The 23,210-nt window shown below is 42.4% G+C and overlaps 1 protein-coding gene across 1 annotated transcript in view; it reads right to left on the bottom strand.

The window, feature by feature from the left end:
* RAB22A (RAB22A, member RAS oncogene family) overlaps window positions 1–23,210 on the bottom strand; it is a 61,332-nt gene that overhangs the window by 9,306 nt on the left and 28,816 nt on the right. Inside the window, exons 3-6 of the mRNA XM_035299031.3 lie at window positions 15,709–15,790; window positions 4,842–4,913; window positions 4,647–4,753; window positions 3,935–4,044 (exon numbers count right to left, since the gene is read on the bottom strand). Of these exons, the coding sequence (XP_035154922.1) occupies window positions 3,935–4,044; window positions 4,647–4,753; window positions 4,842–4,913; window positions 15,709–15,790 (371 nt within the window). The remainder of the gene's footprint in view (window positions 1–3,934; window positions 4,045–4,646; window positions 4,754–4,841; window positions 4,914–15,708; window positions 15,791–23,210) is intronic.

Below are 23,210 nucleotides of genomic sequence, written 5' to 3'. Positions count from 1 at the left end.
TGCCAATTTCAAGAGAATCACTGAATCACCCATCTACCTACCTGATTGAACTCAAGGGCTGCTTCTTGTACAAAGGCTTTCCTGACACCCTCTCACTTCCTTACTCTCCAGCATCTCAGACACTACAATCAATCAGGACTCCAGAAACAGGTTATTACATATCTTATATCTGTTTACATGACTATCTCCCTCACATTAGACCCTAAGCTCTTTTAGGGAAGAGATCCTATTTGTCCACCTTTATGTTTCCAGTATCTTGTCCATCTTTACGTTTCCAGTATCTTACCAGCACTATACCTGACACAGAGGTTATTTTGTAAACATGGAATAAATGGACATTAACAAAGCTAAGATGGCCCCTCTGCTGACTCTCAGGTTCTTAGATGTCAAGTCTTGACCCTCCATCACTTTGAGCTGTCTGCAGATCTGTGTGAGGAGTATGCAGCATAGTTTCCACAGTGAGAAAGTATCTTCCAGTGTCTTGTAACTACTTTTCAAATGACTAGACACTGCTGTGAATATACTACAAATTTGTTTAAAAGCTTTACTGAAGCTTCTTGTCATTATTCTCAATAAATGGATATTGAAATATAACTGGTATCACAGACATCTACGAAATATGACATCAAAAACTGTGGAACAAATAATATTTTTAGAAGAAAGCAGAGGAAAATATTTTCATGAGCTGGGAATAGGTAATGATTTCTGAAATAGCAACCAAAAACTGAAAGCAGCTAAACATAAAGGAAAATTAGGATGAATCAGATTATACAAAGATTAAAAACTTGGATTCACTGAAAGAGTTGACTAAAAAAATAAAAGGCAAGCCATGCAGTAGAAGATACTTCCAATATACACAGTCAATAAGTGGCTCATACCCTAAATAAAGAATTATAAAAATATTAAGAAGAAGGCAGGTAACCCAATAGGAAAACAGGTAAAAGACTTAACAGGCACTTCACAAAGGAGGATATGTAGATACGATAAATGTAAATAAATATTTGGAAATGTGCTCAACTTCATTAACTGTCATGAAAATGTAGATCACTGCCTACTAACCGGAGACAGAAAGTGACCCAATTCTCATACACTACTGGTATGGGGGTCAACTAATGCAACCACCACTTTGAAAACTGGTTGGCAGGAAAGCGGTACTGAATGCATGCATACTCAATGACCAGCAATTTTTCTTGTGAGTATAAATATACTTAACAAAAACGTGTACAGATGTTCACCAAAGAAGATCAGAATGTTTGGAGCAGTACTGTTTGTAGTAACTCTAAACTGGAAACAGCTACCCAAATGTCTATCAACAGCAGAATGGATGTAAATTACTTTGCAGATATTCTTCAGTTTCCCCCTTACCCCTACAACTTGAACTCTGACACTGACACACACAAACCAGCCGTGAGAATGCATTATTCAGCTAGACGCAATGACATGGATGGTCTAAAAATGCAATGCAGAATGAAAGAAGCCAGACACACAAGAGGAAACAGAGAATGTTTTACAAAATATAAAGTACAAAATATATGTAAAACAAAAACAGGTAAACCAATCTGAAGAATTAGTGTCAGGATGGTTACCCTTGGGTGTAGGAACCGCCCTGTCCCAACCAGAGTGCCAAGCACTGAAGTATACTCGGTTTGCAAAAATTTACTGTGCCTTGCACTTCTGATAAGTGCACAATTCTGTATGTCCCTAACACTTCAATACAAAATCAGTGTGCCAGGCACTGTGCTCATGCAGTTTTACTAAACCAGTGAACAGTAAAGTCTATGTACATCTCTCTCAATTTTTCTAATCTTTGTGAACATACAGGTTTTATTTTTCACAATTAAAATGAATATGTACATACTAGTTTTTATATAAGAATTTTCATTGTTGGCATAGATTACTACCTTCCTTTTTTTTTTTTTTTTGAGATGGAGTCTTGCTCTTGTTGCCTAGGCTGGAGTGCAATGGTGTGATTTTGGCTAACAGCAATCTCCACCTCCTGGGTTCAAGTGATTCTCCTGCTGCAGCCTCCCAAGTAGCTGGGATTACAGGCATGTACCACCACGCCCAGCTAATTTAGTATTTTTAGTAGAGATGGGGTTTCACCATGTTGGCCAGGCTGATCTCGAACTCCTGACCTCAGGTGATCCACCCACCTCAGCCTCCCAAAGTGCTGGGATTATAGGTGTGAGTCACCACATCTGGCCTACCTTCCTGTTTTTACTACCGCAATAGTCAAGAACACAAAAAGACAGCGGTAATTTTAACATACTCATGACATCACACACTTAGATATTTTAGCTTGAGCTGTAAAAAATTCCCAACTGGCTTTATGTTGCCTTTCAAAAATCCAACTGGGTACCTGTTATTTACATCTAGGACAATAATAAACATGATTTTTGTTTTTTAAGAGACGGGTTTTGCTCTGTCATCTAAGTTGGAGTGCAGTGCAATAGCTTATTACAGCCTCAAATTCCTGAGCTCAAGTCATCCTCCCACCTCAGCTTCCCGAGTGGCTGGGACTATACACGCATGCCACAACACCCTAGTATTTTTATTTTTATTAGACATAGCGTTGTACTACGTATGGTGGTCTTGAACTCCTGACCTCAAGTGATACTCCTGCCTCAGCCTCTGGAGTAGCTGGGATTATAGGTGACAACCACCATGCCCAGGCACATCATGACTTTTTAACATGACTTTGAAATGAAGGGGCTGGCCTAGAGGGTGCAATCAGTAGTTCACTGGCTGTATCTGGTGGCAGGTGGGCTTCTTAGGCCTGCAAAGTACTCTGAAAATACTTGAATTATTGCATAAATCTAAACAACAGGACATGTTAAAAAAATGTGAAAACCACCTTAGCAACCAGGGGACCACATTCCAGCATGGCCCAAACTGATGAAGCTGGGCCTGGCCTGAGCTAGGGTTCCCAGGGCTTCACCTGGGCCTGCTCTGCTCATGGGTCATCCTTGCCTGGCCTTGGTGGGCTCTGGGGTTCATGCGCCTCCTTGGCACAATGGCCAAGAACCCTCCCTGGTTCAGTCACCTTGGCTCTCATCTTAATGTATAAGTCCACCCTGCTCTGACGGCTTTCTGCTTTTTTCCACCTAGAAGTCTGACATGTTCAGTTCATGTGACTCCCCACACCTCTGCAGGGCCTGTTCCCTTGCACCTCAGCTCTGAGCGCCTCCTTAGAGAGGCCTTCTCTGATCACTTGCAGACATTCCTTCACTTCATCCTAAATTATTTTCTTCGTATCCCTTATTATGATCTGAAATGATCCTATTTATTTGGTGTTCACTGTCTGTCTCCCTCTGTAGAATGTACGCTCCAGGAGAGCAGGGGGCTGCATCTATCTTCCTCACGGCTATTTCCCCTGAGCCTGGAGCAGCTCCCAATAAATATTTTGATGAATTTGAATGAAATGAATAAACATAGATACAATCTGCAGAGGATCCCAAAGGCATGCAGCAGCCTCTCGCCCATCTAGTATCATCATATTAACACTTCAGGAAAGGGAACGGTAAGGGGGAAAACAGGCCTTACCTTTCACTTGCCTAGCATTATTTTTTGAGGGTTTTCTTACAGTGGAATTATATCTGCATTTCATTTCCCTTTAGTTTGTTCACTTTCAATCACCTTGGATGACTAACTGAAACACATTTAAATAGAGAAAGAAATGGACAGCTTTCATGATCTCTATGCCCTGTACATTATTTATTCAGTAGCAACATTCTTTCTAGAAGGGCAGCAGCTCTGCAGGAACTGTAACATGATATAAAAACTGGCCATCACTCTTACCTTCTCCAATCTCATTCCATTGAGCACAGTATCAGAGACTAGATTGCTCTAAGTAAGATGGGAATTCTAACCAGAAAGATCATTCTGTGTTAAGTTGCTTTTACAAAGGAAATGGATAAGGCACAGAGATACTCACTAATTTCTATAAAGAGTTCATTTATGTTTATCGCGTTTTTTGCGCTGGTCTCTACAAAAATTGCATGAATAGAGTCGGCGTAGTCCTTTGCATCTCTCTCCATGACTTCTCTGGAAGGCAACAACTGCATATCAGAAATTCTACCCATGAAGATCTTGGTTTTATCCCCACCTAGCCAGTAGTTAACCAGATTTATGATGACAAAGGATGTCCTGAATGACTGCCAAATGGGCCCTGAGATGTGGTCTTCCCAATTACACCACATCCACGGTTAAACAAAACAAAACAAAACCTGCTACCACTAGTAATGTAGCTAATGTAATGATTAGGGATGGCAGGGTTTTCTTCCCCAGCCAAAATTTTCAGAAAGCCCTTGCTCTGGGACTGATGGAAGTGGCCCAGAGAAACTGTCAATAAATGTGCTTTCTGCATTCAAGTATTCTAAGTTATGGGAGACTGGGGGCTGCTCTGATTTCAGACAATGTTGGGCGCAATGCAACCAGTGTTTCTGTAAATTGCACTCCTGTCTATATATATAATGAGCTTCAAATGCTTGAAATCTTAATTTTAGTTAGGAACTTCAGGACTCCAACCACATAACCAAAAGGAATTTTTCAATGTCAGAGATAAAAGCAAGATTCTTATACTGGATATTGCTCATTAAGAAAAGGAACACATAACAGGCATTGTAATCCTCATTCTAATAACTTACCTTACATCAATAAGATCACACTTATTTCCTGCAATGGCAACTACAATATTAGGTGGGCCATGCTGTCGAAGCTCTTTCACCCAATTCTTTAATGTTGAAAATGTCTCCTGTAACACAAAAAAGGAGAGCAACTGGAGATGTAAGCAACTAAAAGAGAGTTTTCAAAACTGTCTAAAGAAAACTATATAGTCTTACTTCTTTTGTGATATCATAAACGATTATAGCTGCGGCCGACCCTCGATAGTACATTGGTGCTAAGGCACGAAACTGCAGAGGAGGGGGAGAAATAAACAAAATTGGGGAAATTGGTTAAATATGCTTTTTACTAGACTTATAAGCCCATTATCCCTGCACAAAAGGTAATCTTTCTCTTAAGCCAAAGAAAATGACATGCTTTAAGGCAAACGAACCAGTAATTACCAAAGGCAAAAACTTTTAATGTAACACTGAATGTCTCTCAGAAGATAGTTTAGAATATAGTTTTATTGAAATTAAATATGGCACTATAAACAATTGTTTCAGCTAAAAACGCATTTTAATTGAACTCAATGTTATAATTCCCAAATTCATTTGTTCAATAGTCCTTTCAACTTTGGCTTCCCTAACTATCACGGAGATAAAAATAATGCTGTAAATAGTTCTCCAGAGAAGTGCCTGCATTTGGGTGTCATGAAGAAAACTCTGTAATCTAAACACTGATTGTCCTTCAGAAATGAGTACACATTTATGTTCACCAGTTACATGAGTTTGCGACTTGCTTTTTTGGTATCTCTATGTGTGGCAATTCCCAAATGCTGGGTGCAGATCTCATTTCATTTACATGAATTTAACCCTGTACACACAGCTTCTTCCCATTCATCACCCGAGCCTCTGCACCCCATGAGACACAACAGGGAGGAAAGAGAAAGGAGAGGAATAACCATTTAAACAACAAGCGTGACTTAGTGAGCTATTTCTCTTGATGAGTGTGAGATGGAGACTGTGAAGCTCTTTCCCCTGTCAACCTCAGTTCTTGGGCACACATCTGGTGTGAGCATCTCAGCTACTGAATTTGATGCCAATGTTGAATGACAAGAATTTCGCTTATACTTAATTTTCATCTTACATCCTGACTCTGAAGCCTGACTCTGACTTATGATCTGATGCCAATGTATTTGCATCCTGTTGTTAATGGTGGTTTACCCTGAACACAGGCAGGCATTATTACAGGGGGAGCATCTGGTGCATATACATAAACCACATACACACTGTGGATTCTGGAACTCCTTATTCACTGAGTTTAAGCTTTTGGCTTTTAAAGTTTCATATTAATTTGAGTTTTACAGAAGAAAGTGGAATTCTGACTGTAAGCTCCATGAGGGATGTCAGGGTGTCAGTATGTCTGCTGAGCACACCATTTTATCTCAGGGCCTAGCATCTAGCATGCTACAGGTTATCAAGAATTGGTGAACAAATGAGTAAGCACTGTGTGAGTGTGGGGAACTGTCAAACTAAGTGTCAGACCTTGCTGTCCATATACAGAAACTGTTACCAGTCTTTGTGAGAGAAACCCCTGCCTCTGGGATGAAAGCCTACTAACTTCCTTTTTGTTTTTTTTTGAGACGGAGTTTCGCTGTTGTTACCCAGACTGGAGTGCAATGGCACGATCTCGGCTCACCACAACCTCCGCCTTCTGGGTTCAAGCAATTCTCCTGCCTCACCCTCCCGAGTAGCTGGGATTACAGGCATGCGCCACCATGCCCAGCTAATTTTTGTATTTTTAGTAGAGACGTGGTTTCACCTCGTTGACCAGGATGGTCTCGATCTCTTGACCTCGTGATCCACCCGCCTCGGCCTCCCAAAGTGCTAGGATTATAGGCGTGAGCCACCACGCCCGGCCGAAAGCCTACTAACTTCCAATAAAGGAGACATTAAGTTTTAGAGAAAAGAAAACAAAAATAAAGATTATAAGCAAGAAAGCATCACAGAAAAGAAAACTATATTATTGAGTAAAAAACATATAAAGTGTTGGGTTGACTTCGACAATGTAAGAGAAAATGAAACAGAAGTGCACAGATGGAATAAAGGTTATAGTATTAGCTTTCATTTTTATGTACTTATATTGGCAATGCCCTTTACAGGGTTGTGTTTTCTTCCTTCAAATTTGTAAGGTAAAACTCAGAGAAAAGCAAAGATCTTAACAGTACAATCTGATAAACTAACAAATGTATATATCTGTGTGAATGCCATCTACTAAGATGTCAAATAGTTCCATCAATATGGAAAGTTCCTCAATATTCTTATCATGTCCTCCTTCCACCTTGTTTTCATGTCTATTTTATTGATATTATATAATCACATGGGTTTCTTTTGTTTATTATTTGCATACAATATCCTTTTCCATTCTATTATTTTCTAACTTTGTTTTCATATTTCTGGTAGTCCTCTTATAACCAGCACATAGTTGGGCCCTGATTTTTGACCTGTGCCTTTTAAGTGGAAGGTTCGGTTTGTTTACATTTAATGTATTTACTACTATATTTAGATTTAGGTCTACCATTTTATTTAGTATCTGTTCCATTTCTTTTAAAAATTCCTGTTCCTCCTTTCTTTCTCTTTTGCACTGCCTGAATTTTTCTTAGTGTTTGTTTTCAGTATATTAACTTCCTACTGACTGTTGAGCTCTACTTGCTTGTGTTTTTTTAAGTTGTTGCTTTTGTAACTGTAACATACACTGCATATTTTTCTTTTTTTTTTTTTTTTTGAGACAGTCTCGCTCTGTCACCCAGGCTAGAGTGCAGTAGTGTGATCTCAGCTCACTGCAACCTCTGCCTGCTGGGTTCAAGCAATTCTTGTGTCTCAGTCTCCCAAGTAGCTGAGATTATAGTTAAGTGCCACCATGGCCAGCTAACTTTCGTTTTTAGTAGCTCTGGGGTTCTGTCATGTTGAACAGGCTGATTTTGAACTCCCGGCCTCAAGTGATCCACCTGTCTTGGCCTTTCAAAGTGCTGGGATTACAGGTGTGAGCCATTGTGCCTGGCCTACTGTATGTTTTTGTAGAGTTTAAAATGTACCACTTCATGCAGAGTATCAGAGACTTGCAAAAGTCTGTTATCCTACCATTCTTTGTGCTACCACTATCAAATATTCTGAATATGGCTGGGCGCAGTGGCTCGCACCTGTAATCCCAGCACTTCGCGAGGCCAAGGAGGGTGGATCACCTGAGGTTGAGAGTTCAAGACCAACCTGACCAACATGGAGAAACCCCGTCTCTACTAAAAATACAAAAATTGGCTGGGCATGGTGGTACATGCCTGTAATCCTAGCTACCTGGGAGGCTGAGGCAGGAGAATAGCTTGAATCTGAGAGGTGGAGGTTGTGGTGAGCCGAGATTGTGCCATTGCACTCTAGCCTGGGCAACAAGAGTGAAACTCTGTCTCAAAAAAAGAAAAAAATATAAATCTACATATACTATATACTATACAATCCGATGTTATAATTTTTGAATGAAATAGCCAGTTATCTTTTGCATAACTTAAGAAAAACAGATGTTTCTATTTGCCATTTCTAGTGGTTATCATTTCATCTGAATTACCATTTCCCTTTAGTGTGAAAAACTTTCTGGGACACCTGCTGTTGATTTCTGTTTTTGTTTTTCTAAAAATGTTTTTACTTTGACTTTATATTTGAAAAGTAATTTTGGCAAATTGATAGGTTTTTCCTTTCAGCACGTTAAAGATCCTGTTCCACTGGCTTCTGGTCTCCATTGTTTCTGTGTAAAGTCAGCCATCATTCATATTGTTGTTCTCCTGTTTAGTGTCTTTCACTTCTGGCTGCATTCAAGATTTTCTCTTTGCCTTTGGTTTTCAGCAGTCTATGATTTACCTAGATGTGGTTTTCTTTGTAATAAGAGATTTGTTGAACTTCTTAGATTTGTGAGTTTCGATGTTTCACCAAATTCGGGAAATTTTCAGCCATTATTTCTCGAAATCTTTTTTTCTGTTCCCATCTCTCTCTTTGCTCCTCCTGGCTCTCTGATCACACATGTTAGACTGTTTGAATTTGTCCCTATGATACTGAGACTCTGTCCATATTTCTCTACTGTTTTTCCATTCTTCTGATTAATTTGTTCTATCAGCCTCCAATGAATTTTTCATCTTAGATGTTGCAGCTTTCAGTTTTAGCATTTTCATGTGATTCTTCATTAGTTTCCATTCTGTGAGAGAGTCCTCATCTGCAGTTAAGTCATTAACACTCCTTTTTTTTTTTTCCTTAAGAGATGGGCTTTTGCCATATTGTCCAGGCTGGTCTGGAACTCCTCGACTCAAGCGATATGCCTGTCTTGGCCTCTCAAAGTGCTGGGATTATAGGCGTGAGCCACTGTGCTTGGCCTGCTTTTCTTTGAATCTCTGAACGTACGTAAAATACGTGCTTTAAATTGTGTTTGCAAGTTCCAAGAAAAGGGTCACTTTAAGATTTTCTTCTACTCACTGGGTCATGCCTTCCTGTTTCTTCATATGTGCAGCAGTGCTGATTGTCCATGGGACAGTGTGGATGATGTACTGTAGACTCTTGGTTTTTATCTCCTCTGCAGAGTATTAAGTCACTGGTGACTCATTCTGAGACTTTTTCTTTTGAGACGGAGTCTAGCTCTGTTGCCCACGCTGAAGTGCAGTGGCGTGACCTCAGCCACTGCAACCTCCACCCCCTGGGTTCAAGTGATTCTCCTGTCTCAGCCTCCCGAGTAGCTGGGATACAGCGGCCTGCCACCACGCCCAGTTAATTTTTGTATTTTTAGTACAGATGGGGTTTCACTGTGTTGGCCAGGCTGGTCTTGAACTCCTGACCCCATGATCTGCCTGCCTTAGCTTCCCAAAGTGTTGAGATTACAGGCATGGGCTATTGCACCTGGCCCTGAGATTGGTTTTACATGTTGCGGGAGGCAGGCGGGGGAGGATCTATTTGGGTCTGCCCTCAGTCCTAGGACACAATTTCTACTCCTACAGCATGGCCCTTCTGAAGTTTCACTGGAATGCCCAAGGTGTTTAGCAATCCTCTCTAACACAGCAGGATTGGATTCAAACTCTGAAGTCTGTCCCTGATGTAATGAGGAGCAGCTGAAATCTCTGCTGTCCTGTCACCCGTTCCAGCTACTGGTTTCTGTTGCGTTTTATAATGTCTCTCTTGTGAATTCACTACTTGGGGGTCAAAACAACTTCGGGGAATTTATAAACTGATTTGGGGGTCCCTCCTTGTTAGATCCCTCTTTTCTGCAATTTGCCTCCTTTTTCTGGCTGCTCTAGCAGTCCTAAACTCTGTGCTCAACACAAGCTTTCTGTTTGAGTCCTAGATACCCTGTGCCACATGAACTGGGAAACGTCCACTGGGAAAAAGCTGTCAAAATGTGGATCTCACACCAGAAAGCTCCCCTTTCAGTCCCTGACTGCATTTCGTTGCTCTGCAGTACCTTCAAACAGCTGTTTTTTAAGTGTTTTGTCCAGAGTTAACATATAATTGTTATCTGTGGGAGGGCCAGCCACTCTACTATTGCTGACATTGAAACTTTCATGTCCTTCTAATGCAAAGAAAGAAGGTGGAATCAGGTAAGAGACTCAAGAGATGTCAGCACATCTCTGCTTCAAACCTGGCTCTAGATCAGGGGATGGCAAACTTTTTCTGGAAAAGGCCAGGTAGGAAATATTTTGGCTTTATGGATTACTTAATCTCTGCTGCAACTACTCAACTCTACTATTACAGAGTGAAGGTAGCCACAGATCAAGCTTCTCTAACCTGCAGCCCGTTACATGGCCCAGGATGGATTTGAACGTGGTCCAACACAAATCCATAAACTTTCTTAAAATGTTGAGATGTTTTTGCAATTTCTTTTTTTAAAGTTCATCAGCTATCGTCAATGTTAGTGTATTTTATATGTGGTCTGAGACAATTCTTCTTTCAATGTGGCCCAGGGAAGCCAAAAGTTTGGACATCCCTGCCACAGGCAATAAAGAAGCAAGCATGGCCAGGTTCCAGGAAAGCTTTATTTACCAAAATTGGTGACAGGTTGGATTTGGCCCAAAAATATATGTGTAAATTCTATGTCTGCAAATTCTAATAATGGGATTGTTTTTGGGTTTGCTTCTACTCATGGAGTCAGATCTTCTTGTCTCTTCATGTGGATGGTAACTGCACTGGACAGTGTAGATGAAGCACTGCAGACTCTGGCTTCTGGGACTGTCTGCCCCAATTCTCGATGATACTAAGCCACTACACTTGTTCCTGATTCTAAACAAAACAACTCCTTACATGACCATTGTGACAATAAGGGCCGGGCGCGGTGGCTCACGCCTATAATCCCAGCACTTTGGGAGGCCGAGGCGGGTGGATCACGAGGTCAAGAGATCGAGACCATCCTGGTCAACAAGGTGAAACCCCGTCCCTACTAAAAAATACAAAAATTAGCTGGGCATGGTGGTGCGCGCCTGTAGTCCCAGCTACTCGGGAGGCTGAGGAAGGAGAATTGCTTGAACCCAGAAGGCGGAGTTGCAGCCAAGATCGTGCCATTGCACTCCAGTCTGGGTAACAACAGTGAAACTCTGTCTCAAAAAAAAAAAAGAGAAGACTATTGTGACAATAAATAAGTCTGAGCCTTCCTAATGTTCTGGTCTCTGTAAACACAGTCATTGGGAGAAATCACATTAAGATGCAGAAATGTAAATCTTAAGTAAAGACTGGATGCCATGTCTATTAAGATTCTGCTTAAGAGCTTTTTTTTTTTTTTTGAGATGGAGTCTTGCTCGGTGGCCCAGGCTGGAGTGCAGTTGTGTGTTCTCGGCTCAATGTAACCTCTGCCTCTGGGATCAAGTGATTCTCCTGGCACAGCCTCCCAAGCAGCTGGGACCACAGGTGTTTGCCACCACTCCTGGCTAATTTTTGTATTTTTAGTAGAGATGGGGTTTCACTATGTTGGCCAGGCTTGTCTTGAACTCCTGACCTTAGGCAATCCACCTGCCTTGGCCTCCCAAAGTGCTGGGATTACAGGGGTGAGCCACCCTCCCTGGCCAAGAAGCTTTCTTTTACATAATCACACACAGATGGCAAGTATTTGACATGTTCTTGCTACATGTATGGTGTCTTTATGATGCTTTTTAATGTATGTGCTGTGTCTGTCTCACTACCGCAGGAGTCTTTGCTAATGAAAGATAATTGGTGAAAAAAGGTGACTTAAAATGCATTCATTCAAGATAGCAAATAAAAGGACAAAATGGTCTTACAAAAGCGCTATCTTGAGGAGATAAATTTAAAATAGTAAAATCAAGTCTCATTTTATGTGGTATTTGAAAAACTTAGGTTTATTATTGCAGCCAGGAGCTAATTTTCTGGATGAACACTGAGTTGAACTTGATTGATAACTTGGCTATGAATCTTCTGATAAAACTATATGCTAGCACAACATGATATTCTTCATTTCATGTTTGACTTTGTAGTCTTATCACAAAAACGGCAATTTTTAGAAAAATATTTAAGGGCTTCATCAATTTTCCCTAGGCCCCTCTTAACCCTTTGATACACAAACCATTATCTTCTGAGGCACTTATACCATCATCCTGGTAAGTATTTTTCCTTTTCATTTAAGCTAACAAGATCCCTACTGTCAAGGGCTTCACATGACATTTGAGAAATTCTCCAAAATCACTTTCATTGACTTAATGAAATCACTTTGCAATCAAATGTAGCTGGACCATCAGAAAGACAACACATCTGTCAAAACTATGTGCAGTACGAGATGTCAAATGGGGAGGATGTTTGAATGGTCAAGTCATCAAAAGGGTTTTCATTTTATGGTAATTCTGGTGCCATAATAAATCCCCTAACTACAGAGAGTAATAAACATCAATGCCAGAAATTTAAAATTTCAGTCATGTACTACTCACATGGTAAAAGTAGGCAGAGGAGCTGTCCTTATCTGTGCCTAAGTAGGGCTGGCAAACAGGAGACATAAACCTATGGGCACCAATACCATGTGCCAGGGGCTGAGAGCAGAGATATGAAGGCAGTTCCTACCCTTGAGGAGCTTACAGTCTAATGACAAGCAGACAGGTAAGGAAACAAGTGTGACAATCCCATGGATGAGTGCAATAAAAGGCTTCAGGATACAAAGGAATATTCCAAAGAGGTTATTTGCTGATTCATCCAACCAATATCTGAACACCAGCTCTAGGTCAGGCACCAGACTAGGCTCTGAGAGTACAGCAGTGAAAAAGACATGTGGCCCCAGCTCTTAAGTTATAGTCTGATGGGAGACTCTGTCAATTAAGGTGAGTAGACAGGTATCTAAGGATAATTTTTAATGCATGTTCTGAGGAAAATGAGTAAGGGCAGTAATGAAGAACAAAGTTGGGACCCTGCTTAGGTGCAGGGGGTTTAGAGAAAACTCTGAGGATGTGACATTTAACCTGAGACCAAAAGATGGGAAAGGAGTCAGCTGGGCTCCAGGGGAGGGAACAGAGTGTTTCGGTGAGAAGGAACAGTATGTCCAGAGGCCAAGGAGTGCTGGAGGCCCTGAGAAGAGAGGAGCCCAGGGGGAGGCCCAAGCAAGTCTCATGGGGCTTGCGAGGTCTCTGTTCAGAGTGTGACTGTTATGAGAGGTGCTGTGGGGAGTCGCTGAAGGATATCGAGCAGGGCAAAAATGGGCTGATTTGTTTCCAGAAGATTCCTCTGGGTCCTGTGAAGACATGTCATAGACAGAGGGAAAGCAGGGGACCCACGAAAAGGCTAAAGGAATACGCAGTGAATGGTCAAGGTGGCTGAGAGCAGGGTTCTGGGAGTGGAGATGGAGAAGTGAACATATTTGCAATACATTTAGAGAATGAAGCTGTCAGGACACCCGGATGGAGCAGGTGTGCAGCCCTGAGGGTGAGGGAGAAACCCGGGATGATCTCTACATGTGGGTTTGAGCAACATGGGAGTATGGCGATATGGTTACTCATCTGAGAGCAGGGATGGCAGGAAAGCCTCCTTTAGGTGACATCAGAGGTAGGTTCTGAAGGCTAAATAGTTTTCCAGACAAAAGGTAGAAGGGCATGAAACTGTGGCATGCTGGAGAACTGCACACAGTCTATACTAGAGGACAGATTGGTGGGAGGAGGTGAAAACAGAGCCTGGCTGTGGATGGCACATTCTGGACCTTCAGTGCATTTCCAAGGATAAACTGGCAGCCCTTGACCCAGACAGGCTCACAAGATGTGTCTTATGTGATCCTCCCAGCATTTCTAACAATTTGTGGGTAGCTGTCAGATGTGTGGCTTTCCTTAGCACTGTGCTTTGGCAACCGTGGACATGTGCTCATGTCCAGCAACCACCAGCTGGAGTGAGTGCTCATCAGGCAGTGCTCCTCTCCTGTCTTCTCCATGCAGGGCCTCCTGGTCAGTACCCCTAGCCTGTGGCCTGGCCCCATAAGCATCTCCTGTGCAGCTCTGGGCTGCATCATGGTGCATCAGGCAGGCCAGAGGCAGGTATGCATCTCAGAGCAACTATTCCTGCTGCAGAACCAATTAAAAAAGGGAAAGTAAGAGGTAGGAAAACCAGCTAAGTATAAAACTTCACAGACTTCTGCTACCATGCTGGCAGAAAGGGAGAGGGGCAAACACCCTTGTGTTATTCTTCATGTTCCGGAAAAAAAGAGAACATGTATACCAGGAGAGGCTCTGATTCAAAGCATAATGGAATCAATATTATAGCATGATTCTTTATGATGAGGGCTTTGCTCTATCATCAAACATATGTAAGGGGTAACTGAACCTTGGGATTTAGTGGAGGGTACATATATTACTAGCAGGAAGAGCCACATGAGTTCATGGATAATAGGAAAGATCCCAGGGCTGTGTCTATATACTCAGTAGAACTCTGGTAAACAACTCACTTCTAAAGGACAGAAGGGGGATGGTCAGCAAAGGTCCAGCTGTCCTAAATGCTCCATTCTAGATGTACAACACGTACAAAGGAGAAGAAATGGGGAGTGGAAGACAGTAAGCAGAAGTATCTCAGATGAGTAATGGGACAGGGGTACAACATCCAGTGTTGAAAACAGAAGAAACCAAACGGACCAAACTTAAGACATTAAATCTGTAAAAATGCATGGAGTCTATGTCGAGGACAACAGAAATGGCTTGTTTTGTTTTCCTCCATTTGTCTATGATGATTCTTGTCAGATTTTATACTATACACAGTATCTACAGTGTCTGAGATAAGGCCATGATGACAGACTATTTTTCCTGATTACTTCTGGTACACTTTTAAGAGCTTAAGATAGCACCGTGCATCCATCAGATGTGCTGTTTGGATTGTACTGTTTGAAAACAAAATTAAACGGCAGCTGAATAATGGGGTGGCTGCCAGAGACACCTTGGCAGGGAAATTGGACTTAGTACCCAGAGGAAAGATGAGGCAGCAGGCAAGTGTCTGTCCCCATCCCTGCCTTCTCACCCCTTTCCGATTTGGGTGGGCTTTCCCAGATCCCATTAGACCCTGTGCTGCTATGGCCAGGCCCTGCTTCCAGTTCAGCCTCTTCCTTAAGTAGATAACCATCATGGCCAATTTTATCATCAGGCATTTATTAAGCATCTATTGCAAGGCACTGCGTTAGCTCATCCTTTTCACTTAAATCTCACACTTTATATGCTGTAAAGTTCCCTCTTTAGCTTTTAAAAGGCAGCGATAAATGAGTTGTGCTTAACTCACCCTTTCTCCCACTAATTGTTTTATATCTCTTTTCTAGAGGAAGGAGCCCGAAATGACACACAGTGCTCTGAGTGGGATTTTGTCAGGCCTGTCGGTCAGCATTTACCTTAAGACGCTAAATGGTATAAAAAGGCCCTCAGTGCCCATTATCACTGTCTCTATCGGTGGACTCTGTGGCTCTAATTGAAAAGGAAAAGGCAAAGGCTGGCCTACGCAAATGGAAAGAAATGTGTCTCCGGTGCACAGAAGAGAACTGAATAACGTTGAGATGACAGGGATGCTGACAGTTTAGTCAGAGCTTTCATTTGGGCCTCAGAAAAACAGAGTAAATTAAAGAGTGACTTACTCGTTCTTGTCCAGCTGTATCCCAGATTAGGAATTTATGTAGCTCATTTTGGTACTGGACAGTCTTGGTCATAAAAGATGCCCTATAAAGAGAGACCTAAATGATCAGAATACATTACGTAAAGCACGTTTCCAGCCCCAGTTGGAAACATCACTTAGACTCGACCAACGCTCAATCTCCCAGCTCCACACTATATCCTAATTGTGTTCCTCTCTGGAGTATTCGTGGGATGCTTAGATGCTGACTGCATATCCTCTGTCAAAACAAAGCATTAGGCATATCTGCCCAACATGAAGAAGGAAGAGTTCTAAGCTCTGTATCAAAAGAATCAAGAGATAGTTTGGCAATACAGACATTAGCCTCCCTGAAACATAGAATCTGTTACTTAAAAAGATGTTATCATGGGAAAACATTCCCAAAAAACTATGTCCAGGAATGTATATATTAGTGAAAAAAAAAAAAAAAAATCAGGATCTCGCTTTGCTGCCCTGCAATTCCCAAACCACATGCCCATGTAAACAGGTGAGTGAGAGCTAGTGTTAACATGAGAATTAGTAACATTAAGATGTCAAACGAGGAGCAGGAAGATGGCTGGAGAAGTAACGGCTGCACCAAGGTGACTGGGTTCATCATCAGTACCCCTGATAACCAACTGTGTTTCATTGACAAAATGGGTTTCTAAGCTGAAGTTCAACCTCAGACCGTGGAGCCTCATCCAGCCCTGAATGGGAGAAGGAATCATGGTTTGCTGGTCACACTGCTCACTCTGGGGGAGCTACTCTGCCCAGGGGACTTTGATGGCAGGGTTCCTATTATTTTGGGTGGTCCACACTTTTTGGAGGATCCTGAGTGAGATCTCAAAGTCTGTGTATGCTCTGAGAGCTATGGTGGCCCAGAGGACATGCGTGGACACTTGCGGGACTCCAGGAGATAGGTTTAGGATTCTTGCCCTGGGATTGGGCCCAGCTCCAATACTACCTTCCAATTCCTCCCTCACCCAAAGGGCAGCCTACCTCCAGGAAGTCCTTTGTCTCCCAGTCTCCTCAAAGCATCTCGGTCTGGCCAGTAGAGCCCAGAGATGAGTGTGTCTTCTTTTCTAACAAATAATAAGCCTTCTGGAACTAAGCACCAAGTTATCTTTTTTTTGCCAAATTGTACTCTTGGTTGTTTTTTTGCCAAGTTGTACCCAAATCACTCCAATCAGGACAATAAAACAATGGTTGGCATTTTCAAATATGCTGAGGCCTTGAAACATTTTTCTTGAGAGTCAAGTAACAGTCTTCAAGAAAAGTACAAGTTGAAATAGGATGACTTTCTGATGAATCATGAGCTTAGACAAGTATCAGAATCCTTAGTTTTAAAACTTTAACTCTGGCCGGGTGCGGTGGCTCAGGCCTGTAATCCCAGCACTTTAGGAGGCCGAGGTGGATGGATCACGAGGTCAAGATATCAAGACCATCCTGGTCAACATAGTGAAACCCGGTCTCTACTAAAGATACAAAAAATTAGCTGGGCATGGTCGCGTGTGCCTGTAATCCCAGCTACTCAGGAGGCTGAGGCAGGAGAATTGCCTGAACCCAGGAGGCGGAGGTTGCGGTGAGCCGAGATCGCGTCATTGCACTCCTGCCTGGGTAACAAGAGCGAAACTCCGTCTCAAAAACAAAACAAAACAAAAAACTTTAACTCTGACACAATGAATTCCTGGCAATATTTATATAAATTTATGAGATGGCAAGTAGCCTCCAAAAGAGTGACTGTGACTAGGAAGGGAAGGTAAATTATTTACTGATAGGACTACTTACTGGATATTTGTTTTCTGAAAATCTACCCCTTGGTATCCTTAGTAAAGTGTGTTGTGCATAGAAGGTACTCGATAAATGGTTATTGTATCAAGAACTTCTGGTGACTCACTATGATTAAATCAGGATGTGCAACATGATTTCTCACTTAGGAAAGATCTAAGCATTCAGAAAGCATTGTTTATTGTGAAGATTGAACGAGATGATGTATGTGAAGTGCTCTTTAAATTGTAAAGCACTATATCTATATAAGGTATTATTATTATTATTTAAGGGCAGCTCCAGGAAATGTTTTAGTTTAGACCTTGCAATTAGTCCTAAAAGCTTCCAACTCAACTCTCCATCAATTATGGCTGTGGTGTTACATTTATGAGTGACAACAGGCATCCAACAGGAGCCTACCAAGAGAGCCAGCACATCCAACACTTCCATTTTGGCTGCTCAAAGGACAAAAGAAGACATTTCAAGTAGACAAAAAGGTGAGAAAGCTATACAATAATTATTACAGGATCAGAACTCAATGGAGTTTAACCTACCTGTCAAGCATTTCTCTTTAATGAAAACATGACTTATTACTAATTACTGACTCAGTTAAAAGACAAAATGGAGCTATAATGTAATGAAAGTGCCCTAAAGGATTAAATTTACCTCCCTGTCTGACCCCAGACCACCCTTCTACCCTTCTGCCTCATCACTTTCACCAGGCCTCCTTCCTGTCTACCCTGAAGTTTTCCTGTGCCTCAAGCTCCCTTCTTGGGTCTAAATCTCTGTCTGTTGGCTTCCTGTCCTTTGATCACCAGCATCACTTGCCCACACTACCAGTTCTTTAGCTTCCTTGCCTGTCTTGTCTCAACTATCCAGAAAAGCCCCAACAGCCTCTCCACCTGCTTCCTCTACCCAATGGCTGGGTGCTGGTCTTGCCAGAGGCAAAATGACAACGTGGATGGCATGAAGATTCTATGCTTTGTCTGCTGGGCATGCCTCATAGGCCTTCTCCCATTTGACACAGCAATTATCCCACATTCTCTCTCCTCCTTTCCAGTTCTCCACCACTTCCAGCTTCCTGCCTCTTGTTTCAGCCTTCTCAGAGAAAACAGGTTATAAGACCCAAGACTCTCACCAAGCTCCCCAGTCAACACTTCCAACTGAGAACAGATGAATTTCCACTCATACTTGCCATGAGTTCCATTTTCCTGACTTTGCTGAGTCAGAGATGTCTTTTCTTTGGCTCATGTGTCAGTGTTGCCCTAGTTCATGACCCCACCACATTCTGCTGGGCCACTGCAGTCATCAAACTGGTCTCCTTAAGTCTCAAATCTTTTCAATTGTCCCTGTGTCCACCTTCCCACTGACCAGTGACTGCTCCTCTTCTTTGGATGCTTTCCCACTGGCTCTCTCCTGGCCAGATACTCCCCACCCTTTGGGTCTCAGCTCAAATGTTAATGATCATAGACCCCTGTGCTATCTACCCAACTAGGCAGCTTCCCATCAACTCCTCACTGCACTTTGTCTTCGGGGCACCTTTCACAACGTCTGATTAGTTCATTTATGTTTTTTTCTTTTTAAAATTTGCCTGTTCAATGTCTGACTCACCCATGAGAATTTTAAGTTCTTTGTGTAGGGACCTCACTTTAACTCTGTAATAGGGGTATCTTCCTCACCTCCCCATCTCCTTGCTATCCTAGAACTCCAACAAAACATTTATCATATAGCCTACAGGCTATTTGGCTGCCTATTATGCCAACAGATCTAGGGTGTCTTGGCCAAGCACTTCCTGAAGCATGCAGTGAGAAGTACTATTGAAATGCAGGTAAAAAGTTGAGATTAGCGCAGACTTGGGTTCTGTAACCATAGCAAGGTGTGTGGCCTTCAGGGTATGCAGGAAGTAGTTCAACTAGTACAGGGCTGAGTATGCCCAAGCAATGTCCTTCCTGCCTTCTCCTTCCAAGCCACCAGCTCCAACTCCTACTAGCCCACACGTGACCAGCAAATCCAGGAGTTACAGCAAAGAGTCACTGTGTTCCTTTATCACTCAGAGCTCTGGAATTCTACTAAGAAAGAAGTCATGGCACTTTTCGGAGGGAGAGGGGGTGTCTGTTTCCTGCTCACTCACGTCTGAATCAGCTCTTTCCTACCTCCAGGTCACAGCTCAGGTGGCAATTTTTCTCCCCTTGACCCCACGATGCATCTCTGTTGATTTTCTGAGAGGCTGAAATCTTGGCTTATCGCATCTGTAAGAACCACTTTCTCCTCAGCATTTGGATTGGATTCTTTTCCTTAGTGGTAACTTTTGGATTCAGGGTGAGACACGGGAGCGGGTGGTGGTTGCCTGCTGCTCCTCCCGAGCTCTGGACCAGCCCCAGGCAGAAGGCCTCTGTAAGACCCAACAATGGATTCCTTCCTGTGGTCAGGTCTTTATCTGTTGAGGGCAGCACTTTTCCAAATCTGCTTGATTTTAGTTTAACTACAGGATCTAGATACTTCATCACCCTCCTCACCTAACATGGTGAAAATAGGGCTTTCTTTACAGTCTACCCCCACAAATCACCCCAGATTTCAAGATCCCAATCACAGAACGTTATGTCTGTCGTCCGCAGAAATGAGTCTACAACTATTTTTCATCCTTGTTCCTTGCAACCAATTTTGAAGTAGAGCTGTCTGGTTCTTCATTTTATATTTAATCTTCACTTGAACCTCAACCCCTGAAATAAATTCATAAATTGGATCCTAATTTTTGAGTGGGACTACTACAATTTTTCCCTCTCATTGTCACTAGAACTCTAGGGTGACTTCTTTAGCGTTCAAATTAAATGATGCAGAGGGTATGATAACTTCAATATCTTGCTTTTTGAAAAGCAGGCAATGGCTCCCTGCCATTCAAATGATACATTTTTATTTTCCAGCCTGCCATTTACTTGTCTGATAACCTTATTTTTCACTACTAAACTGTCTCTCTTCACTCTGCCTAGGCAGATCTTATTACCTCTTTAATCTAAAATCCCTACTAGCATTATTTCCTAAAGCTAGAATGCCTTTCATATACTTCTCCATTTTTCATGACATTCTAAAAATATGACTTTCATGCACACCAAGTAGTCACGATCTTTGGTCAGAGTACGTGCTCTCAATGAAAATACTTGCTGCAAGGTATTTGAAACATTTCTTTTCTTTAACTGCAGTAGACTTGTTTAACTCTCCTGGAACACAGGTGTGCTCTGACATCAGATTCCAGCATCTCTCTTTATTGCACCCTTTTCTTTGGGATGTTGTCATCCCATAATGGCATATATTGCCTCCTGAGGATGAACAATCCAGCACATTTTACAATTAACAAAGGAATCTCACTTCTCAACATGAGAAATCTCATGCGAACAACCCTTGGATCTCTGTATACTGATGGAAACACCACTGAATACTAAGACTGAGACATAAAAAGAACAAAGGCACATGACATCTAGAAGTTCTTCTAACAGAGGTGTCAAGGGACCTTCACAAAGTTATCTGTTAGAATGGTGCAAAGAACTTGTGGGGTCTGGCCAGGCACGGTGGATCATGCCTGTAATTCCAGCACTTTGGGAGACTGAGGTGGGCAGATCATGAGGTCAAGAGATTGAGAACATCCTGGCCAATATAGTGAAACCCTGTCTCTACTAAAAATATGAAAATTAGCTGGGTGTGGTAGGGCACACCTGTAGTCCCAGCTACTTGGGAGACTGAGGCAGGAGAATCGCTTGAACCCAGGAAGCGAAGGTTGCAGTGAGCTGAGATCACACCATTGCACTCCCTCCTGGTGACAGACTGAGACTCCTCAAAAAAAAAAAAAAAAAAAGAATAGAATTTGTGGGCTCTCGGTGAGGGTTAACTAAATTTAAAGGCACATTTGGCTTACACTAGAATGGCTTCAAAGCCGTAAATGTCAAGTGTACCCATAAATTCAGTGAAATATCATGTGCATTCCATAGTCACACATACCTTTCATCTTTCCTTTAATCTCTACCATCTCTTAGGCTAATGAGATCTAAGGATTAACTCTGCATAGTAACTTCTATTAAGCAGTTGCTACCCACTTAAAGCAGAGGGGTGCACAACAGACCGTTCCACAGACACGGTCATCCTAAGCAAATCCTTTATCACTTTCTATGCATTTATCATACAGTCTAAAATCTGAAAAATATTTAAAATCAAGAAAAATATTTCTTTAAATATAAACAGGCTGGGCGTGGTGGCTCATGCCTGTAAACCCTGCACTATGGGAGGCTGAGGCAGGCTGATCATTTGAGATCAGGAGTTCAAGACCAGCCTAACCCACATGGTGAAACCCCATCTCCACTAAAAATACAAAAATTAGCTGGGCGTGGTGGCACACACCTGTAATCCCAGCTATTCAGGAGGCTGAGGCAGAAGAATCTCCTGAACCTGGGAGGTGGAGGTTGCAGTGAGCCGAGATCGTGCCATTGCACTCAAGCCTGGGCGACAGAGCAAGACTCCGGTCTCAAAAATAAATAACTAAATAATAAATAAGCATAACTAAATAGCAAAAAGCCTACCCTTTCCTAAACTTGTCAATAATAATTTACATAACATATACCATTTCACATCAAAAACAGAATCAACAACAATGACAAAACTGTTTTGACTAAGTGTTCATTCTTGTTAGGCACTCTTCTAATGATTTCATGTGACCCAACTGAACCCCTACTCTGGGTTTGTTTCTTCATCACCATTTTGCAGATGGGACACAGAGAGGACAGAACTGGTGAGAGGTGCATCTAAGATCCACAGCGAGGCAGGCAAGTCTCAAGTGTGTGCTCTGATCAACAGTGCCATTTGTACTGGGCAATCTATTCACTCCTTCAAACACCTGGCTTCTACCATGTGGCAGGAACACCAGGCAGGCAAGATGAGAAAGACCCCATCACAGCCCTTAAGTGGCTTACACTGGGGGTACTGGTCAGGTAAAGATAACTACCAGGCAAATATACTATGAGGTAAGTGAAGAACGGACAGAATGTGAGCAGGAGAATGGTGATGGCAGGCATGGGAGGTTGAGTAATGTCCTCCCCTCCCCATATCTACACCCTAACCTCAGAACCCTTGAATAGATTCCCTTACACGGTAAATGAGACATGCCTGATGTGATTAAATTATGGATCTTGTGATGGGGACAGGAGCCTCTATTATTCAGGTGGGACCAGGTGGAGTGAGAGCCAGAAGAGGTGATGTGAAGATGGAAATGGAGAAAAGTCATGGGTCTTGAAGATGAGAGAAGGGGCCACAAGCCAAGGCAGCTGCCAGAAGCTGAAAAAGGTAAGGAAATGAATTCTCCCTTCAGAACTTCCAGAAGGACCATCTCTGTCAATACCTTGACTTTAATCCTGTGAAAGTGACTTGGGAATTCTCACCTCCAAAACTATGAAGGAAGTGTGTGTTTTTTAAAGCCACTCAGTTTGCTGTAATTCAGTAAAGCAGGAAGAGGAAACAAATCCATCAGGGAAGACTTCAGAGAAGAGGTGAAGTATGGGCTAAGCCAGCAAGTTGAGGTGGGAGATGGGTGAAGACCCCCCAGGGGGGTCCCATTCCATGAAGAGAAACAGCAGGAATCAAAGTAGAGAATCGTGAATGCCGAAAAGCAGCCTGGCTGCTCTGCAGGGTTAGACCAGGAGGGTGGGGTGGGCAGAGTGCAGTTAGGTGATCACACAGAAG

This window comes from Callithrix jacchus, chromosome 5 (genome assembly GCF_049354715.1).
Source record: "Callithrix jacchus isolate 240 chromosome 5, calJac240_pri, whole genome shotgun sequence".
NCBI lineage: Eukaryota > Metazoa > Chordata > Mammalia > Primates > Cebidae > Callithrix > Callithrix jacchus.
The sequence above is the reverse complement of the archived record's forward strand: the minus strand, read 5'-3'. Positions and strand labels throughout refer to the sequence as shown.